This window comes from Penicillium canariense (genome assembly GCF_028826845.1).
Source record: "Penicillium canariense strain IBT 26290 chromosome Unknown utg000001l_segment0_segment0, whole genome shotgun sequence".
Lineage (NCBI taxonomy): Eukaryota > Fungi > Ascomycota > Eurotiomycetes > Eurotiales > Aspergillaceae > Penicillium > Penicillium canariense.
In genome coordinates this window covers 1947840-1968505 of record NW_026622728.1, presented here as the reverse complement: position 1 = coordinate 1968505, position 20666 = coordinate 1947840, and the positions used below count along the sequence as shown (strand labels likewise).

General features: G+C 53.1%; 9 protein-coding genes across 9 annotated transcripts; 3 read left to right on the top strand and 6 right to left on the bottom strand.

The window, feature by feature from the left end:
* Nucleotides 1-101: 101 nt before the first annotated feature.
* Nucleotides 102-2433, bottom strand: N7482_000681 (uncharacterized protein; the record flags this gene model as incomplete). The annotated part of the gene is made up of 4 exons (XM_056682806.1): nucleotides 102-1337; nucleotides 1384-1857; nucleotides 1928-1955; nucleotides 2012-2433. 4 exons carry the CDS (start codon nucleotides 2431-2433, stop codon nucleotides 102-104), a joined length of 2160 nt encoding a protein of 719 aa, XP_056546412.1.
* A 348-nt stretch (nucleotides 2434-2781) lies between these two features.
* grc3 (uncharacterized protein) lies at nucleotides 2782-5322 on the bottom strand (the record flags this gene model as incomplete). Its single annotated transcript, XM_056682805.1, has 3 exons — nucleotides 2782-4377; nucleotides 4439-4750; nucleotides 4801-5322. 3 exons carry the CDS (start codon nucleotides 5320-5322, stop codon nucleotides 2782-2784), a joined length of 2430 nt encoding a protein of 809 aa, XP_056546411.1.
* Nucleotides 5323-5725: 403 nt separating this feature from the next.
* Nucleotides 5726-6782, top strand: N7482_000679 (DNA-directed RNA polymerase I subunit RPA34; the record flags this gene model as incomplete). The annotated part of the gene is made up of 2 exons (XM_056682804.1): nucleotides 5726-5964; nucleotides 6029-6782. The coding sequence occupies 2 exons, from the start codon at nucleotides 5726-5728 to the stop codon at nucleotides 6780-6782; spliced, it is 993 nt and encodes a 330-aa protein (XP_056546410.1).
* Nucleotides 6783-7069: 287 nt separating this feature from the next.
* On the bottom strand, nucleotides 7070-8818 carry N7482_000678 (sugar porter family MFS transporter; the record flags this gene model as incomplete). Its single annotated transcript, XM_056682803.1, has 4 exons — nucleotides 7070-7468; nucleotides 7534-8181; nucleotides 8244-8682; nucleotides 8742-8818. The coding sequence occupies 4 exons, from the start codon at nucleotides 8816-8818 to the stop codon at nucleotides 7070-7072; spliced, it is 1563 nt and encodes a 520-aa protein (XP_056546409.1).
* Nucleotides 8819-10327: 1509 nt separating this feature from the next.
* On the top strand, nucleotides 10328-14563 carry atg26 (uncharacterized protein; the record flags this gene model as incomplete). Its single annotated transcript, XM_056682802.1, is given in 4 exon segments — nucleotides 10328-10906; nucleotides 10924-11616; nucleotides 11669-14248; nucleotides 14306-14563. The coding sequence occupies 4 exon segments, from the start codon at nucleotides 10328-10330 to the stop codon at nucleotides 14561-14563; spliced, it is 4110 nt and encodes a 1369-aa protein (XP_056546408.1).
* A 462-nt stretch (nucleotides 14564-15025) lies between these two features.
* Nucleotides 15026-15772, bottom strand: N7482_000676 (GNAT family N-acetyltransferase; the record flags this gene model as incomplete). The annotated part of the gene is made up of 1 exon (XM_056682801.1): nucleotides 15026-15772. One exon carries the CDS (start codon nucleotides 15770-15772, stop codon nucleotides 15026-15028), a length of 747 nt encoding a protein of 248 aa, XP_056546407.1.
* A 551-nt stretch (nucleotides 15773-16323) lies between these two features.
* On the bottom strand, nucleotides 16324-17197 carry N7482_000675 (tubulin-binding prefolding complex subunit PAC10; the record flags this gene model as incomplete). The annotated part of the gene is made up of 4 exons (XM_056682800.1): nucleotides 16324-16419; nucleotides 16481-16714; nucleotides 16803-17043; nucleotides 17175-17197. 4 exons carry the CDS (start codon nucleotides 17195-17197, stop codon nucleotides 16324-16326), a joined length of 594 nt encoding a protein of 197 aa, XP_056546406.1.
* A 142-nt stretch (nucleotides 17198-17339) lies between these two features.
* N7482_000674 (TMEM199/VMA12 family protein) lies at nucleotides 17340-18288 on the top strand (the record flags this gene model as incomplete). Its single annotated transcript, XM_056682799.1, has 2 exons — nucleotides 17340-17606; nucleotides 17677-18288. The coding sequence occupies 2 exons, from the start codon at nucleotides 17340-17342 to the stop codon at nucleotides 18286-18288; spliced, it is 879 nt and encodes a 292-aa protein (XP_056546405.1).
* Nucleotides 18289-18597: 309 nt separating this feature from the next.
* N7482_000673 (allantoinase alX) lies at nucleotides 18598-20185 on the bottom strand (the record flags this gene model as incomplete). The annotated part of the gene is made up of 2 exons (XM_056682798.1): nucleotides 18598-19629; nucleotides 19688-20185. 2 exons carry the CDS (start codon nucleotides 20183-20185, stop codon nucleotides 18598-18600), a joined length of 1530 nt encoding a protein of 509 aa, XP_056546404.1.
* Between the last annotated feature and the right edge of the window lie 481 nt (nucleotides 20186-20666).

Genomic DNA, 20666 nt, shown 5'->3' with positions numbered 1-20666 from the left:
AGTAGAAGTCATATTTCTAGAAACTCATAGGTAGGAGTGATGACTGAAACATTGGGTTACACGCAATGCTACTCTGCGACCCTAGAGAGCAATCATGGTCCTCACCACCCGCGACGCTCACGGAAACCCCATACCATCGAAGCCCAAGTCATATGATTCATCTCAGCCATCGACGAGACCTGTCCAGGAAAGTTGGGGTATGGCATCGGGTCTATCCCTAGGTAACTGTCTGGACCACCCATGCCGTTGAGCGATTCTGCGTTGCCGAATCCCATCGGAATGGACATGAGCAAGTTCGTCATATCAGTGTTCATAACATCGCTGGGTTGTTGCTCTGGGTTGGCATTTTGTTCTTTCTGTGTTATCTCCACTATTCTTCGCTTGAGATTCAACACGATTCGCGGTGGGTCGAACGGCTCTTGCGCGGGGTCCCCGGCATTCTTGGAAGCCTCTTCGAGGGCCTCCCAGGCCTGAAGAATGATCTTGGCGAAGGTCCTGAAGATGGAAGTGCCGACAAAGTTCGAGGTAGTAAATCGGGCCTCGTAATTGTCGCTCATAATCTCCCAGGCCTGTCTTGCCTCAGCACGGACAGGCTGTTTGATCAATTCTTGGACGATGTGGATATAGGCTGGAAGGGGGAAATACAAATGAAGAAACCAGATGTAACCTTTGGTCATGGATGAAGTCATGATCTTTGTGTCGCTTTCAAGCACTCTAAATGCATAGAGCATAGGAGTATCGCTTTGTCTCTCCGCCTGGGGTTCAGAACAATATCTTGAATAGTACTCCAGAAGACGATATTTGGAGAGGGCCGATCTCATCATCCAGATTGTCATGAAATGTAGTGGATTCTGCGGGTCGCAGTGCTTGAGATATCCTTCTTCGATAATCTTCTCCAGGGCATCAAGATCGCCATCGCCTGGAAGATCTCTGACGACAGACTTCAGAGACGGATTGGTGAAGTCTAGATGAAACGGGCTATGACGAACGAACTCCCCTATCTCGCTGCGCAAGATTACGAAAAGCACCTCGGTAACTTTCCCCTGAACAGCTGGCGGCTCCTTCATTTCAGCTCGCAGGTCAAAATCGTTCACGTTGAGAGGGGCCTTGCAATCCCAAGTTGGGGCTAGAGTCGTGGTCCTATAATCTGATAATTCGCTAATCCGAGCGTCAAAGAGCGCAAGGGACCACCAGAGTCTTCGGCGCATCTCGCACTCGAGGACGGGGTATTTCGAATTGCTCGACTCATTTTGAATGCCCATGCGTTGTGCAATACGAATAGCGACACCGAGAAGAGAAGAAAGAGAACGGGGGTCAGTACTGGGTTGCACTGAGATCTAGAGTTGTTTAGTAAAAACAAACAGGAAGGCCGAGATGACGTACTAGGTAGAGGTATAAAGCGGTCAAACAGTCGCGATCAGCAGATCGTAAGAACCCGCAGTTCAACAGAGCCTGCTGGCAGGCAAACTGATATTTCTTTAAAAGGTCAACCTTGGGCATCCCAAATATTGCTTGACAGTCATCGACAAGACTCAAAACGGCCGTGCAATAGATGCCAAACATAAGGGCTTCCAAAGTGGGACTAATGCTTGCCAAGTTACTCGCAGCTTCGATAATGCGCCCTTGCAGACTTGGAGTATGTGTGACCTTGAGCAGGTGGTTAACGTTATCGAGGTATATTTGCCAGAGTCTGAAGATATGCACTGGCTCTGGGTGCAGCGTAGAAACGTTGACAGCTGCCTGTCGGGAGCCGAAGAGAAGGTGGTCATCGTTATCAAAGACTTGATCCCAAGTTTTACCGACCATCACTTCCCGCACACCATCATCCAAATCACCATCGTTGTTAACCCCTCGGAACTGATGTCCAAAATATCAGCATATAGCTTTTATAGATTTAGAAGGGGGGAGGGGGAGTGGTATATCATACCCCGTGGCTCATGGCGTACCAGATATTTCTGGAATGAGTTAGTCTCAATCTAAATGCAAAGCAATCTTCAGGTACATGGCGTACTTAGCCTCGTACGCACTCTTCGGCTTAGAAGGGTCACTCGGAAATGGCCCATCGGTCCCTTCAGACTCTGGCTGTTCAGCGTCGGAATCTTCATTTTCCTCGTGTAGCCCCGGGATCCTAGCGACCAAGCCAGACTCTTTATGGAGCGGTTCGAACTTGATCTTGTTCTGGCGGAGCAGGTCCTCATACATCCGTAAGCGATCTAGAAGCTGGCGCTCGGGGAACCGGCGTCTTCGTGGACGCGTTTGCGCGACCGGCACACATTGCGTCTGATGTTTGACGCAATTGGCACAGGGAAACCTCCGGTCACATTTCACCTTGCGCTGCTGACAAAGGACGCAGGCGAGGATTCGCTGTGACTTTGCAGACGAGTGGCGCGGGGCCCGCGATGGGCCCGGGCTGCTGCGCTCTGGCGTCGACATGGCTCTTACACCAGAGTTGTTTGCCCCTGTAGATACAGAAAAGTAGACGAACGATATCTGCCAAGCATGGGATGTCTAGAAAAGAGTTTTCCAACGCATCATTGATGAACCTTTTGGGGCTAAGTTACTCGACTTGAAGGCTGATGTCCTCTCGGGCCTTAGTAATTCCCGAGCTCCCCCCGTCGGCCAAAGGTCGGGCCTAACTAAAGCCCGAACTATTCAACTATCACGGAATACATCTCAATTTCCCTCATTATTCTAGTGATAAGTGGACCTGGCTGTACCAGGCTTCAAATAAATTGTGACTAGTATGGATCAGATGTTGGTTGACAAGTGCATGCAACCGCATTACCAGTCGGTCTCGCTCTCACTGCCGGGGTACGCCTTCTTTCTGAGCTTCCACAGCGACTTCTCACGCCGCGCTGCGGCCTCACGATGACGCCGGCTATTGTCTTCTACTACAGTCATCCATGGCACGTTGCTTGCACGGCGAATCCTCTCACGCAGCAGCATAAGTGTCTCGTTCTGTTTGTCCTGGTCATCGACAAAGTCGTTGTCTTTCTTCCCTCGCGCAATCGTCTGCTGATAACGCCTCTCCGCAGCTCGTGCAGCGTGATATTCTTCGCTGATAACCCAGTTCGGATTATCCAGCTGACCGCGGACCAGTACGAGTTCGTGCCCTTGCTCAATAGCGTCACGCAGGTGTGACGAAGGGATGGGCGTGGAGAGCTCCAATTGACACGACTCGGCATTGACCGACCGAATCAACGCCAGGCCAAGGCAGTTGGAGGCCTTGGGATCCAGGGGAATGGATGTTCCAGACCCAATGAAAAGGTAGGGAAGATCCTCAGGGGTTCGGACGACCGCGTTGGCCAAAGACCCAGAAGCAGCGCGATCCACCCGTAGTTCACTTGAATCTATATCTCCATATTCATCGGTATCAGACTCGTTCTCTTCATCGTCCTCCACCGGTCGTTGTTCCGATGCCTGAGAGGCAGCACCCATTATTGCATTTGGAGATTCGATCGCGACAACGCCGACGATAGCTCCCTCAAGCACCTCTCGCAGCATCTCGGGGCTAATCTGGGACCCCATGACCATGATACCCAGGATGCCCTGCTTGCTGCCCGTATAATCCACAGCAATGGGCCTTGTGCGGGAGAGTGGTGCTTCTGACCAAAGCGGATTGACAAGGCCACTAGGATGGGCCAAGTGAAAGTAAGATTGTATCTGCATTGAGCGCAACTGGGCGCTCGACCGGCTGACGAAATCAGTGGGTTGAGATGGCAAGATAGTCATCGGGACCCGAGCCTCATTGGCAGCCATGTTGAGAGGCTCCACAACTTCCGCAGGACCCTTCTCACTCATGTACACGACATCGGATAGACCGAGAGACTTGATCAGCCATGTTGCCACTTCTAAGCCCTGGCCAAAAATCCACCCGGGGTAGTTGACAATCAACGGGCATTGGGGATGCCTCGCTAACAATGATCGATACTGTTCCATCAGATCCATTGTAGCCAGGGCATAATGGTCAGGGTCTTCTTTCGGAGACGTTGCTCCAATGTAATGAGCTCGCAAGATCTGGCCATCACGGACATCATCTAAGGATGGGTGGGTGAATGGAGGACCAAAGAAAGGGGCGCGTAGGTGTGCGAGGTAGACCTGCCCCATCGGTGCAAACTCGGGCTGCCCTGGGTCCAGATCAAGGAATGCAACGCCATCAGTATTCGTATATCCATTGTCTGCGTCGGGAGCAGGACTGAGGACGTGGTTCAGCAGATAGCGACAGAAAGTTGATTTGCCGGAGGCCTTTGGACCGCAGATTAGAACTCGGAGGCGGCCATGTCGTTGGGAGAGCCCTTTCATCGATGCGCTCCACTTTTTGTCGAGATGAAGGGGTCGCAGATGCCGTTTCAGAGAGTCATCCGCTGATGTATACAGCTATGGAAGAGTTAGTCTTTCCATAAGAAAAGCTAGACAGAGATATTTAGATGCTGCGTACCACTGAAAAAGTCCGCCGGGAATCTTTAAGACCACCTTTCAGGGTAATTTTATCTGCGGCGGTGTTTTCTCCGTTCCAAATTCTTTGGTATAGAGGTGAAATATCTCGCAGACGTGAAAGGCCGCTCTTGCAAGATTTGATCTCGACCTCTGCCTCACCATCCACGCCAGAGACGCATTTAATGACTGGCAATGAGTGAGTTGAGGGGGCATACACCCTATACACTCGGGACGAAGGATGTAACTTGGCCCCCATGAGGCTGACAACTCCTCTTTTGACCCATAGGTCATACTGTCCCAACAAAGCCAGGTTCTGTCGCACGGTTAGCGCTATGGAAGCTATTATCATAGTTTCTGCCATACCATTTTCTCCTTGATGCGGACACACAAGGCATCCTCGTCTCCATATAGTATGTTGTTCTTATTCAGCCGCGCCTTGGACAGAGGAAAGTTTTGAAGCTCGGCTGGAGTATCGGCCGGCGACTCATAACCATCAGCGTCGCCAATAACTGACGCGACTTCGTTCTCCGTCATCTCCTCTTCGTCCCCTTCCTGGTCTGACTCCTCATGATTTCCCACCACATCATGGGGCTGCGAGCCCAATTGATCGGATCTCGAGGCTTGCTTTTGCTGTGCGGCCCTTGTCACTGGAGGCGATGATTCCTCTTGCACCTTCGACGATCTCGTGCGGGGCCCTTTCGACTCCCCGCCATTGGCGGTGGGCTCTGCTCCTTCAATGGATCGTCGTGGTCGCTTTGAGGGCGGTTCAGTCGCGATTTCGACGTCTGCCGTAGTCTTCGACGCCGTCGTGGCTTGCGCTTGCTGCTGCCGGGCTCTGCGCGCCGCGACAGCGCTCATGGCACTGACAGGAGCTGGCGAAGGCATTAATAAGGGGCTTGCAGGTGTGGATATCAATTTCAGAGAATTACCAGCAGATTGCTGTTTATCAGCCTTGCGTTTCATCTCCTAATCTCTGGAAATGATTCCTTGAATCCGATTTTCAAGGCAGAAGGTTGATAATGCGGTGATGAAGCCGATAAGCAAAAAAAGTTGTCAAGTGGTCCGTGCACTCGCGGAGCAGAAAAAAGATCGGCTGGAACGTCCAACATTCCTCCAAACGTTGCAGGGACTCGGCGGTTAGCATTGCTGCGAGATCAATGTGCTCACAGCTCACGGCTCATTGCTTGTTGCAGACTGAATAGCACCCTTGACTTTCCTCCGCGCACGCAAGGCCGTGGAGATCTCGCAACGCCGCATCGAAGCGCAGCGCAGAGCGCCAACAGCCACCATGGCTCCTGCTTCTTCTTCCTCGAGCGATAGCAGCTCAAGCAGATCGACCTCGCCCGAGCTTGAAAACAACCCGAAGCTGACCGTGAAGGCTGCGACCAAAGCGAAGGACGAGATTGAGGACTCGTCGGACTCGGATTCAACCTCTGAGTCGGGGTCGGAGTCCGGAAGTGAATCAGGAAGCTCAAGTGATATGGACACAGGCGAGGATGCCGCCGAAGAACAAGCTTCGGTCAAGAAGTGAGTCTTTCTAACCATGATGGACTCAGTTCCGTAAGCGCATTGGCACTAACTATGTCTGTAGGGTTCACATTCCCGGCCCAAACCAGCCATACAAGCCGCCAGCCGGTTTCAAGTCCGCAAAGAAGCAAACTCCTCCGTCCTCAAACACTTCCTCTATCTTGTCCAACTTGCGCGGCAAGCAAGTCATTCATATCACCGCCCCGTCATTTCTCCCTCTGTCTAAAGTCAAGGAGATTTCTATGTCTAAAGTCCTGAAAGGGGAGCCGCTCCTCGCATACGAGGGCAAGAAATATGGAATCCCGGCGGAAACTTTGAACGAAGATGACCCTGAGGGCAAGTCTTTACTCGTGTACGACGAGACCACTCAGACATATTCCACCAAGGCCGACCACATCCCAAGCTACCATGTGCAAGAGCTGATTGGCCTACCAGAGGAGGCTGCTCAGGCCAATGCTACTGCAATTGAGATATTGCGAGATGCCGTCAAGCCGCCACGGCCTCAGCCAAAGGGTCTGAAAATGCGCTTCCGGCCTGTTGGCAGTCTTCCCAGTGCCCCAGAGAATCTTGGATCTAGCTCGGAGTCCGAATCCGAGGAGCCTTCGTTCAAGGTCCCCACGGGTGGAAAGGAGAAGGAGCGCAAGAGAAAGCATCACCACACCGAGGGAGATGCCACTCATGCAAGCAAGGAGCCCCGGAAGAAGTCGAAAAAGCACACACAAGAGAATGATGACGATGTGGAGCGGAGTCAGAAGAAGTCGAAGAAGTCTCACAAGGACCGCGAGGATAAGAAGCGGAAAAAGTCTGAGAAGGCATGATTTGGCGTTATGTGTTTATTTAGCTAAAGGATATTTTCTTTATATGATCTACAGGACAATTTCGATGTACAATTTTACCATTTGAACATGGCCAATTCGTGTTGGAAGTCGTATCACCCTCTGATTCTTAGTTAAAGTCTCAAAGAACGTGTGCCGTACACAAAGCTCAATGAAGCGAGCATTCATGATATCCTCATTAACCACTACCCGGACCAAAGTCTCATCCAGCGAGCAAGTATTCATCCGAAGCCACTGCTCAAACTATTTGGCACAACAAGCCCATTATCTCACGGCCGGTGTTTGAGGTTAGCGTGGAAATTCTCGTGCACACTGATGAGCTGGATTCTCTTTCCATCCGCATTGAGCACACCACCCTTCTCGCCCTCGTCAGATGAGCTACGTTCAGCCGCCTCCCACTCAGTGCCGGCGGCAACCTCAAGGTTCTTTCCGCGAGTCTCCTTGACGAAGAACCAACAGAAGACAGCAGCAACCACATCAAAACCCATGAAGATAAGGAAAGTGTTTGCACCGATGTTGGAAATCATGTAGGGACTCGCGAAGGAAAAGCAGAACGATGATGCCCAATGGGCTAACATGCTCACTGCCAAACCGAGGGCGCGAATGCGCGTTGGGAAGATCTCGGGCACATAGGCCCAAGGAAGGGGACCCCAAGAGCAGTTGTAGATCTAACACTGGGTTATTCGCTGGCTACCGATGATAAGAGAGTAGGAGAGGTGAAAAGAAAACTGACCATGATATCGAGGTAAATCATTGCGACTGTGGCCCTTCCAGCGGCCGTGACGCTCGTTGTGGATTGGGTGGGAATATAGTCGACAATCAGGGCAGTGATCAACATGCAAGTGGCCATCAGCGCCGAGCCACTGACCAGTGTCATGCGGCGACTGAGTCGTTCGGCCAGGAAAACGATGAAGAAGGTGCATGAGATGACCTTGACAGCACCGAACAAGCCAGTCAGCAGCATGTTGCGGTCTGTGCCGCTACCAGCAAGCAACTTGAAGTACTGTGGCGCAAAGACTGCCAGGGCACTACTGCCAGTCGCATTCTGGAAAATAAAAAGCAAAGGGCCAACGAGGAAGCGGAGACGGTTCGCAGGTTCGAGGAGCTCACGGAGGGAGAAGCCTTCCCGCTCAGCAATTTCGGCCTGAAGTCCCAATTGTGTCTCTGCAAACTCCTCACGAGTCTTCGGGGTATCGCCACCTCGGATCCAAGTAAGGGATTTCCAGGCGTCGTCCACGCGATTTTGTGTCAAGAGCCAGCGGATAGACTCTGGTAGGGTGAAGGTACCAATGAATAGTATCCCTCCAGAGATCAACTGAAGACCTACAGGGATCTGCCATTCACGCGAAGTGCCCGAGATGGTTGTGCTCTTGGCAACACCCTATTCAATGATTAGTAAATGTCACATCTCTAGTAACCGCGAAGCTGATAGAAGAAGCTTACATAGTCAATCCAGTACGCAGTGAAGACACCCCAGGTGTAGAGCCATTGGTAAAAGGAACCGCAGCGACCTCGAATTTCCTTGGGCGTCATCTCCGCTGAGTACATGGGGATCACCACACTCTGGCCGCCCATGCCGAGGCCGGCAATAATGCGGCCGACATACCAGGCTGCCAATGAGTGAGTGTTGATCACCTGGATAACCACGCCGACAACGAAGAGAGCAGTGGAGCCAATAATGGTGATCTTGCGCCCATACTTATTGGTCAATGGGTAAACAAAAAGCGCGGCGATGAAGGATCCCAGCTGTTCCAAGCCCACAGTCAGAGAGGAGACTTTCGACTGGTGCTTGCTGCTGTAGCCAAAGTCTGTCTGGAAGGATTTGTAGCTCAGGATACCGCCCGCGACACCCGAGTCATAGGCTGAAAGGAAAGACGATATACTTGGAAAATCAGTTGCTATAGAACACAAGGATAGTAGCAGTAGACCGGCGAAGCATACAAGACAATCGCCGCCAGATGGTAGGCCCGCCAAGTGCCCAGTCGGGTGTTAAGCTCAGGAACACTGAATAGCCCCATGGTGATTGGGTCGGATCCTCTGTGTTGATCTGGCGGGCTGGGGTGGATCCTTGCGTGCGGAGCAAGTGTAACTGTGGGGGCGGGAAGTCGCCAACAGAAGTCGGCGAGGACCGTTGATAACCCAATGCGCGTGAACAGGTGCGTGTGTGAGCTAAAGTTTGCACAACGGTTGAAGAATGGTTAAACCTGGAATCAGCTCGGGTATTCAATCAGTGAAGCCAAGACGACACAGGCCAAGGCCTCGTATATAAAGCTTCTTTGGGGTGCCATGGCACGGTGAGCAGGCACAAGGATTATTTTGCGTGCTTTCCCATCTTACGCTAGAGAGTGGAGAGTTGGGGGTAGTTGATGCGGTCCATGCGGGCTTGTATTGCTTGCTTGCGGAGTAAAGCACGCCTTCGCGCGAGGCGATGGTGCTATGGATCTATGATGCGCCTGAGTTGACCACTCGTGGGACCGTCCAGGAGTTTACCACTTGTAATATCATGTTTGAAAGGATTGAGAACGCGCGTCCGTGGACAAGCCCCGAATAGGCCCCCAGTGTAACATGGCTGTTTCTTTGTTGGTTAAAGCAGGGATGTCGGATGCACGGTCTATCAACTTAAGGTGGTGCCTGGCGCAGCGGAGGAATTCCATATTCAGGTATCCCGATCTGGGGTTTCGGAGAGAATACGAGTGCTTCAGTTGACCCTCATATCTTTCCATCCCCCGGGACGAGGCTTAGGAGTGGGAGAAGAAAACTGTCGACGGTCCTATTTTCTATCAACTATGACCATATCTAATTATGATAACTTATCATCAAGCTCCGCTCAGTCGATCCGTTGGGTTGAGTATTCCTTACTGCCCATCACTTCTACACCCACTCTCCGCCGGCTATAGTTGATGGCGCGCGAAAAAAGTAAACGAGACCAATCTGCGGAGTACAGTCTAGGAGAAGCAAAATAGCCTCTGTTCCGGGATCCAACTGCCGATTACATAAGGGCAATCACCTGACGCCTGGCGATGCCGCCATCACATGCAACCAACTTTGCGAGGCAGCTGATGCGCCTCACTGGCCTGGCTGGACTCTTCTGCACTCAGCTAAGCGACTGACTCATTGCATCTTTCCTGCTATCGGTGGCACTCCATTCCATCTTTGAACGCCCATGGTGCACGGGCGGGGCCGTTTGATTTGCTTATCGATCCCGCAAGCTTCCCTTATCGTCCGCTTGGGCTGTCGGACCACTTGAATGATTCAGTTGGCAGCGTCTGACCGCACCAGGACCTTCGAGTTGACATGACCCTGTCATTTGCAGATCTGCTGCTTGGTCCATCGTTATAGAAGCCCGCCTGACGTGGGCACCCCAGGCCAACACCCATCCCTGATCGCCCTATCAGCTCCGAGCTGTCACCTCCGACGCATCCTGACTCCTCCGATCGTTACTGCCCTTCTCCACACCGGTGACTTTGGCTTCTCCTGGCCTACACCTTTAGTCCCCATCAACATATATTGGACTACCATCTTCGACAATGCGGCCTTTGTTCGATGACGCCAAAAGGCGGTCGGAACGGGCGGACCGGAAGATGAGCGCAAGCATGAGGCCTTCGTCGGATCACCATTTGTTTTCAGCTCGAATGCCCGAGCGATTTAAAGATGGCGATGATTCTCAGGTTGATTACACAGCTCCGCCACAGAATATACGTTCTAGAGATGGCCACATGCACTATATGCAACAGTCCCTGTTCTCCGTTCTCGCCGCCGTTGGCTCCAGATCGGATTTCCGCGGACGGTTTGATGACTCGAGCGATAGCGACGGAGAAGTGGAAGAACCCAACACAAATACCGAGCCACGATCGAGATCTAGTCGAGACTTCTCATCGGAGCGAAGTCAAACCAGCGGGAAGACGGAGACAAAGCTACCAGATGAAACCGAAGAGCGAGGACGACGCCACCGAAGGATAAGATCAGAAAACAAACTACTGCGAGGGATACCTGGAGTGGAATCTAAAGATAAATCTGGTGAACCGCTGGCGGCTAGTGGGGCGACTCTCAAACTACCAACGAGGCGAACACGCAGCGCCACCCCCGGGCAGCGCCGATTCTCGCTCGTATGGTACAAGCTCAGAACCGCTTTGATACTGCCGCGAAGCCCGAAAATGCACCATCCAGACCTGAGACTCCGAGTGGTGACCGTCTAGAGCCATCGGCGTCTGCGCTATCCACCCGGTTGATGGAGATGTTTGGGTTCGAAAAACCAGAGAAGGTCTTGGTGGAATACGCATGTGCTCTATTGCAGAGTATGCTCCTCCAGGGTTACATGTATGTCACGGAAGGACATATCTGCTTTTATGCCTATCTCCCGAAGAAGTCCACTGTGGCGATCAAATCCGGCTTCCTATCCAAACGTGGTCGGAAGAACCCCAAATACAACCGCTACTGGTGTGTTTTGAAGGGCGACGTCTTATCATACTATGCCGATGCTTCCAACCTTTACTTTCCAAGTGGTCATGTAGATCTCCGGTATGGGATCTCCGCATCTCTTGCGGAGCCCAAAATCAAAGGCTCAGAAGTGAAGGACTTCCAAGTCACAACCGACCAGCGAACCTACTATTTTAGGGCCGATAGTGCCGCAAGTGCGAAGGAATGGGTGAAGTCTCTACAGCAGGTCATTTTCCGATCGCACAATGAAGGTGATAGCGTCAAAATATCATTTCCCATTGAGAGCGTGATCGACTTGGAGGAGAGTCCTATGGCCGAGTTTGCCGAAACCTTCAAAATCCGTGTTCTCGACAACAACGAGACTTTCGCCATTGATGAGGTAAATGTTTAGCTCCCAGTTTTTCCCGATAGAGCTCTAACCTTTGACGTAGTATTTTTTTACTTTCTTTAACAATGGCCAGGATGCTTTCAACTATCTAAGGAACCTGGTCAATTCTTCACCCGCAAAGAACTTATCGGATGGCTCGCCCGAGAAAGGCGATGAGAAAGCCAAAACAGGAGTCCTTGCTCAAGATCTGAAGAGACTGTCTGTCAATAGCGGACGTTTCTCGGTTCAGATTGATGAACAGTCCCCGCGCGGACGAAGTGCGAGTATCGGGAATGACCCCCAAGGTTCCGCCGACTCATTTGCCCAGTCAATGGACCAAGGTACAGAGTCATCCGCCGTTGTGCAGTCGATCACGGAGACGAATGAATCCGCGAGCCAAATCCTCAACCGGAGCGATGTCTTCCAATCGCCTACCATGCGATCGTTGCCGAGACGTTCTTCCGACGTGGGAGACACTGGCCGGCAACAATCGAATGACACTGCGTGTTCCGCCTCTGCACGGCTGGGCAATATGACGCGACGAGATAGTTCCGAGCTATCTAGCCCTAACAGAAACGCGGAAAACATGCGCTTTGCTCCTGGGCCCGCAGATCAAAGATTCCCACAATCTTCTAGGCATCCTCCAGGTGTACCATTGAACGATCTCGTCAAGGCGGGAGCATACCCTCTTCAGCGTGCTGCTGGATTTGCCGAATATCTGCGAAGCAGATCCAAACAGATGAGTAGCCTACTCGCAACAGAATCAATGGGCTACATCGAGAAGGTTTCTGGCATGTGGACCGGAGGCCAACAGCACTATGGTGAAACTGAAGAGGTGTTGCATGAAGACCCGACAGTTGATCCCGAGGATAAAGAAGATGGTCTCAAACACGGCGACCGGTTCCGAGCGCATTTTGGCTTGCCTCCGACGGAGCACCTCCAAGCAACATACTATGCCTACTTGACACGCGTTCTTCCTCTCTACGGCAAGATATATATCAGTGAACGGAAGATCTGTTTCCGCAGCCTGCTTCCCGGTACTCGCACTAAGATGGTTCTCCCGCTCAGAGATGTCGAGAACGTGGAGAAAGAGAAGGGGTTTCGGTTTGGCTACCACGGGCTCGTTGTGATTGTCCGCGGCCATGAGGAGCTTTTCTTCGAGTTCAACGCCGCCGATGGGCGAGATGACTGTGCTGTCACGCTACACCAGAATTTGGAGTCTGTGAAATTTCTTGTGGAATCTGGCATGCTCGCGGAGGAGGAGCGAGACCGAGTTGAGGCTGCCAAATCGGAGCACCGCATGCTTCAGGAGGCTAGGCTTGACAGCCCTGAAGAACATGACACCCATCCATCTCTTCACGAGAGCTCGTCGGATATTCATCCGTTTTTCGACGACCCGCGTGCTTCTATTATAAATTTCAAGCCAACTGAGCCTTTGAAGATCACTTGTCTTACCATCGGCTCTCGAGGCGATGTGCAGCCTTACATTGCTTTGTGCAAGGGTCTTCTTGCCGAAGGCCACAAGCCTAAAATTGCAACCCACGCTGAATTCGAGCCATGGATTCGCAGCCATGGCATTGAGTTTGCTACCGTCGATGGAGATCCTGCCGAATTGATGCGGATCTGCGTGGAGAATGGAATGTTCACATATTCCTTCCTGCGGGAAGCTTCGTCGAAGTTCAGAGGGTGGATTGATGACCTGCTTACGTCCTCCTGGGCCAGCTGTCAGGGTAGTGATGTTCTCATTGAATCCCCAAGTGCAATGGCTGGCATTCATATTGCCGAGGCTCTTCGAATTCCTTACTTCCGTGGTTTCACTATGCCATGGTCAAGGACTCGCGCTTATCCACATGCCTTCGCAGTGCCAGAAACCCGCATGGGGGGAGCGTACAACTACATCACTTACGTCATGTTCGATAATATTTTCTGGAAAGCCATCGCCGGACAGGTGAACCGCTGGCGCAATAACGAGCTGGGTCTCAAAGCCACCACTTTGGACAGGATGCAACAGAACAAAGTCCCGTTCCTTTACAACTATTCGCCTTCCGTGGTTCCTCCGCCTCTCGATTATCCAGATTGGATTCGCATTACGGGTTACTGGTTCCTGAACGAGGGTTCCGACTGGACTCCTCCCACTGAGCTATCTGCCTTCATTGAGAGGGCTCGTGCCGATGGTAAGAAAATTGTCTACATTGGCTTTGGGTCGATCGTGGTGTCAGACCCGGCTGCTTTAACCAGGACTGTTATCGAGTCCGTTCAGAAAGCGGATGTTCGGTGTATCCTCTCCAAAGGATGGTCGGACCGACTTGGTGACCCTTCCAGCCAGAAAATTGAAATTCCCCTGCCACCGGAGATTCACCAAATTCAATCGGCGCCGCACGACTGGCTTTTCTCGCAGATCGACGCAGCAGCTCATCACGGAGGAGCGGGTACCACCGGTGCGAGCCTCCGAGCTGGTGTTCCTACGATCGTCAAACCATTTTTTGGCGACCAATTCTTCTTCGGATCTCGGGTTGAAGATCTGGGGGTAGGAATCTGCATGAAGAAGCTGAATGTCAGCGTCTTCTCGCGGGCAATTTGGGAGGCCACACATAGCGAACGGATGATAGTCAAGGCCCGGAACCTGGGCGTCCAAATTCGCAACGTACGTTATACCAAAACATTAATGCGTGAAATATAGGGGCTAACAAGGGAAATCTAGGAGGACGGTGTTGCTACCGCCATCCAGTCTCTCTACAGAGACATGGAGTACGCCAAAACCCTCGCGCGTCAGCGCTCCATTGCGTCGTCTACCCCGTTCTCGCCCACCCCCGCCGCGACGGCCTCACCAGGTCACGCCGATGACGATGTCGATGATATCGAAGAGTGGACATTTGTCGGCGACGAGAGTGAAGCTGATTTCACGAAGCGAATGCGTGGCCTTGCTGCATCTGAGTCCACCAAATGGTCTCGGCCATGATTTAGTGATCCTATAATTACGGGTTTATCGATCTTTCCCTCCCTTTCTTCCTACGCCCGAATTTTCTCTTATGATGTGGTATGATTTTGCTGTTCAATGTTGTACTGGATGGGAGCCTTCATGATTTACGAATGCATGCTGCGTCTTCCATGATCTGGCGTTTGAGAATTTTATACCGCACAATGTTGTTTCTTGGCTTGTTTTGGCTTGACGTTAATTGAATACATCCTGCTTGTCTCTTTCTGTTTCTGATTTTCGTTATATCCTATAATCAGCTAGACTGTTTTCATTTCTGAGGGAGTACTTTCAGTAGGCAATGCATTGTGCCGTATTATTAAAGGATCTGTTCAGGAGATGTAGAGTGGTGTTAACTACTGTAATGCTGATATACATGCATAGGAGCGAACGAAACAGGACTGTGTAATCATCCATGCACTCGATACGGCATTCATCGCGCACAATCTAATGGGTTCTTGCCAAACGGCACATAGTGACGGCGGTGATGGGCAAGATTGATTCCACCGCAGCGTCCCATTCTGCGGCAACTTTCTCCGATAGCCCATCTGGGCGTTGGGGCTGTAACTGAGTGACTTCTTTCTGTATAAACCCATGGCGTTGATAGAAAGGGACCGCCGGCGGCGCAGCCTCGATCCAGGTGTCTATGCCTTTTTCATCTGCTTTCTGCAGGCCCCATTGCATCAGCAAGTGACCTATGCCCCGTTGGCGGTATTCTGGTAGAGTGAAAAAGCTGCCGAGCGAAGCATAGGGTCGCGTCCCGCTTGTGAGTGTCCGGTTTCTGTCTTCAGTTTCGCGAAGGACTTGAAAGCACTGGCTTGCAAAGAGTCTAGCCCCTCCTTCCGGGTGTCGCTTGGCCAGCGACTCGACAGCCGCTTCCACAGAGCTCGATTCTTCGGTCACGAAGATCCACTCCGCAGCACCGACAAATGCAAATTGTGCGCTCGCTTCAGAGCCTTCAGAACCTTCCGAGGCAACGGCCTTGATCCATGTCCTTTCTATATTAGGATCTGGGTTCTTGACGCGGTCTTGCTCTTTAGCCGCGCTGTCCGCTATGGCCTTGGCTCGATCGTCGTCGAGAACAGGGCAGTATAAACGAAAGATAGGCTGAAGAGGGGTCTCGAAGGCGTATCGTTCCGCAGCAATAATCTCGGGGAGCTCTTCCACCGCCACGTCCTTCAGTGTGAAAGGCATGCTTGCAGAAAATTGTAGATGGGAGAGTGGCAGCTACCCCCGCACTGGCGGTTTTGCACTGACGAGGCCGTCTCAGCAATGATTTGATCCCCCTGCCGCTCTAGCATGCTTACGGCATGAGTCTGAATGCTACGTTACTCGTCTCACGCGGACTCTGGTGTTAGTCACTGCGGGGGTGGAGAAGGACTTGATCCTAGTGACCATGTGGTTGATACTCGGACTGCCTGGGCAGGTCGTGTCGAGGCTAGGGCTACAGCAGGATCAGTGGAATGCCCAACAAGGCGTCGTCTTTCGCCAGTGTTTGGAGGGAAACATGCTGTGTGAGCAGATTATTTGTGACGCATGTTGAGCGGTCGGTTCAGGAGTTCGCTACAACCCGTCCTATATCAATTCCCATTCAGCGGCAATCATCTCGGCCTGATAGATATCTCAGGGTTGAATGATTAGAGCTTTTCGGTACGGACTGTAGCACGCGCGGAACAGTCCAATGAGTCGTTAAATTTTTCTTTGGTATCCGATCAATCAACTCTCCCGCCCATCAATCAGGCAAGCTATTTCTTCTCATCATCCCCCTTCCCATCGGCCCTATCTTTACGACGCTGTACCACATCCCAGTTGTACACACGCGCCGTGGCAACCTCGAGCGTCTACCAGACAGCAATTAGCAATTCTCCCGCCTTCAGATAGACATAGGCTCCGAATACGTACTGTGATCTGCTCGCGCAAGAACTCCAGGTCCTCCTCGCAGTGAGCCAGGCTCGACTCCGCCGCCGTCAACTTCTCCGCGAGCATCGTCTCCGCCTCGTCCAGCGGGTAGGCGAGCATGACATTCGCGCCGAGCCAAAGGTACACTTCTTCCATGTCGGCGGGGGAGATCGACGCGCGGGCGTAGAGGGTATCATTGAGTTCAAAGTTAGTCTCGAGGTCGGTATCGGGATTGGCCTAGAACAAAAACAAAAGATCAGAGTCTGTTCGCGTTCGCAATCGCAACCCCTAACTGGATGGCTGCACCCAAGGGAAACGAGCGTACCTGCTTGCGCAATTTCAAAAACCGAACCATCTCCAGCGTCTTCTTGATATCCGGGATCTTCTCGCGCAGTCCTTGCCCGCGGCGCTGGGTGTTCACCTCCATGAACTGGTACTTGGAAATCATCTCCTGGAAGGAGCGGAGGGTGGGCTCGACTTCATCCCGCGAGGAGACATAGTCGCTCACATTGTCGATGAACGGCGCCACGGGGATACCCCGTGGGTTGGTTTGTGCTGTCGCCAGGCTGGAGGATGGAGGGGTTAGTTAGAACGGAAGTTGGAGGGGTACTGCGGTGGGCGCGGATGGGGGAGAACGGGGGAGTGGGAAAAGTGCAAAAATGACGAGGGCATCTGAAGGGTCGAATTGACTACTCACACTTTTGATTTGGAGTCCGCCATGGCTGGGCGCTGGTGTGAAGAAGCAAAGTGGGGAGAGAGCTTGCCCGGGAGTTTCTGAGCGGCCGCTTGTTCCTCCGCCGCAGCTTCAAGCTGTCCTCCCCCGACATCCCGTCTGTAAACGCCAACGCCTCCCCCCCCGAGGATGGTCCTCCTTGCCACGACAGATCGGATTCGTGCCGCTCTCGAAGCTGTGCCTGCGTCGCAGCGGCAGGAACTCGATCTTCCTGCCCCTGCGGCGCTGGAACGGGATGGGCCGATTGCGCATGAGCAGCTCCTCCGCCTCGCGAAGCAGCTCCAGAACGACGCCACATACAACGCCAGCGCCGACGACAGTGGGTTGACTGTTCTCAACGCCCTTCTGCGTGGGACAAAGGTCTACGTCCCACCGCCACCAAAGAAGCCTGAGCCCGTGCGTGCTACGATGACACCTACCCTGTCCTAACCCTCCATCCCAGCATCAACATACTCACAATATCCAGAGCCCCGAATACCTCGCCTCAAAAGCGCGCCTTCTCGCTGAAGCCGAAAGAGTAGCCTACCAGCGACTCCTCAACCCAACGTACACGCCCAGCCCCGACCATGCCGACCCCTACGCTCCTCCGCCCGATGCGCCCGCCCTCGCCGAAGACACTCTCACCCCCAGCCTCGTCTTTAACATCTTCCTCTCAGTCGTCATAACCGGGTTCAGCGTCTACTGGGCGCTGACGAAATTCACCATGCCCTCGATTCTAGCCAGGACTTTTGCCTCGTGGACCGGGCCGCAGGGAGAGAGCCAAGAGACGAGTGGTGGGGCTTCAGACGCGGTGCGCGTGCTCATATCGTTTTTTGCGGCCTTGTCGGTTGCGGTGGCTGAGGCGTTCTTGTACGGTGCATACCTCGGGAAGGTGGAAAGGGCACGGGCGAAGGAGAGGAAGCTTCAGGAGCGGAAGACGTTTGTTGGGACGGTGGAGAGTGAGAAGGCTGTGGAGAGTGTGGAGAGTGCGGAGAGTGTAGACGCGGATCAGAAGGATGAGATTTGGGGAAAGGGCGTCAATGGTGGGGTGCGGAGGAGAGTCAGGGAGAAATGGGAGAAACGCAATGAAAAAGGATAACGAGGGATGATGGTAAGGATGAGGATGTAGACTACTTTTCGGATCTGTACAATAGATAATATACCCAGATGATACTAATAGAGATACTTTTCGTATTATATACCTAAGCTACAAATGCGCTGTCATTACTCTAACGGGTATGAATGCTGTTCAGTCATTAGTGCTCGTTGAGAAACGAGATGCAGGGAGAGAGGACATGAGGAAAGGAAAGGTCGCATATGGCGCGCTGCCAGCAAGGTCAACTTGTCCCGGACGTCGGTGACAAAGGAGATGCGAAAAAAATATAAGGACGAGGGAAAGGGGGGTGGCTCAAACCCGTCTCTCGAGGAGCAGTTTGCCGGCCGGGGTCTTGCTGTCGAAGCCGGCGTCGCGGCTGAAGACACGCTCACCACGCAGCCAGGTCTCGCGGACCATGCCGCGCAGGGTGCGGCCCTGGTAGGGAGAGCACTTATTGCGGAAGAGCATGGTGCTGGGCTCAACGACCCACTCAGCGGAGTCATCGAAGACGCAAATATCGGCGTCAAAGCCGACACGGAGGTCACCCTTGCGCGTCTGTAGGCCGACCTGGGCAGCGGTGTTGGCGCAGCAGAGGCGAACCACGTCTTGCAAGGCGTTCTTGGTGTTCTCATCGCTGGGCGAGGGGGTCAGACCCTTGCGACGGCTGAGCTCAGTCCACAGGATAGGCAGGCCCATGCCGACGGAGGAGATGCCGCCCCAAGCGGAGAAGAAGTTGCCGGTTTCTTCGTCGACCTTGTCGCCGTTGGAGATGCAGGAACCGGGAATGTGGGAGGGAAGCAGCTTCAGATTTGGTGTGCAGGGGGAGTGGTCCGAGACAACGGTCTGGATGACGCCGTTGCTGTTATGCTTCTCCAGCTCCTCCCACAGGCCGTCCTGGTTCAGCTTGGAGCGGATGGGCGGGCAGCACTTGTGGCGGGTATCGCCATCACGGACTTCCTCGGCGGCCAGGGACAGATAGTGGAAACACGTCTCGGCGGTGATCTTGATACCCTTGGCGCGGGCTTCCCGCAGGAGCGGTATACCTTCCATTGCGGACAGGTGGACGATGTGCAATTGGAGGTCAGGAGCCAGGTGGGCCATGGAGAGGATCCGCTCAATAGCGCAAGTCTCAAAGGCCGAGGGGCGGGAGGCCAGGAAGGTCGAGTAGGCCTCAAGAGGACCAGCCGGCGCCGCTGGGGCCTCAGACTTCTGGACCTCATCACCCACTGAAGCGGTGATAGGGGGGACCATCTCGGCGTGGAACATGAGTGTGGTAGGCTCATCTGCCAGTTCAGCCATCGCCTTTTGGATATCCTCTTGGCTCACAGCAGGGAACTCATCAACCTATGGGTCGGGATTAGTACGTTGGAAGAAGTGACAAAAGATGATGTTGATCACTTACGCCGCTGTCGATCAAGAAGCCCTTGAAACCGCGAACGCCCTCCTGGACCAGACCCTTGAGATCACCTGCATTGCCAGGGATGATACCGCCGTAGAAGCCAACATCAACCCAGCACTTGCCCCGGGCAGCGGTAAGCTTCTCTTTGAAGTTGGCCACAGTCGTGGTGGGCGGGATGGCATTCAAAGGCATATCAATAACGGTAGTCACACCGCCAAAGGCCGCAGCCTGAGTGCCGGTGTAGAAACCCTCCCATTCGGTGCGGCCGGGCTCGTTCAGGTGGACGTGAGCATCGACCAGACCGGGCAGGAGCACATAAGGCGAGTAATCGGTGTAGGGAGTGTCGTCGGGGAATTCTGACGCCGGGATGACGGAGTCAAACACGGCGGTAATCTTGCCAGTGGTGAGGGAGATCACAATTGTGGCAGAAGTTAGACGGCCGGAGATAACGGCGCGCGATGAGGCCACCACGGCAATCGAGGGGATGTTAGCTGTCGCCATCGTAGCTAGTCCGGTGGGGTCTTGCTCTTCTTGCACGCCTTTGATCACGATATCACAGGAAGCTCGACGAGTGGTCAATAGCGGCGGCAAAGAGGACAGACTAGAGTCGGAGTGAAGGATCCACCGAAAGCGTTAGGGTTATATAGGAATAGGCAAGAGAGTGGTGGCGGTAATCGATAAGTCCGATAGGCACAGCTGAACAGATAGAAGAAAGCTGGGATGGGATTGGGGGGAGATAAGACGAGGGGCAACCCTAAAGTATATAGCAAAGGGCTGGCTTATCTGGAGGGGAACAGGCACAAAGGGCAAGAGATAAGGACTCAGTCCGGGGGAGGGGATATAAATAACAAAGCAAAGCCTCTCGGCCCTGAAAAGTTTTACTCTGGCGAACGGGGAATTGCGGCCCACTCGCCGGTGTCGAACGAAGAGAAGCATCGAGATACCCACCCAGGGAGTCCCACCCGGTAGAAATGCCGAGGAG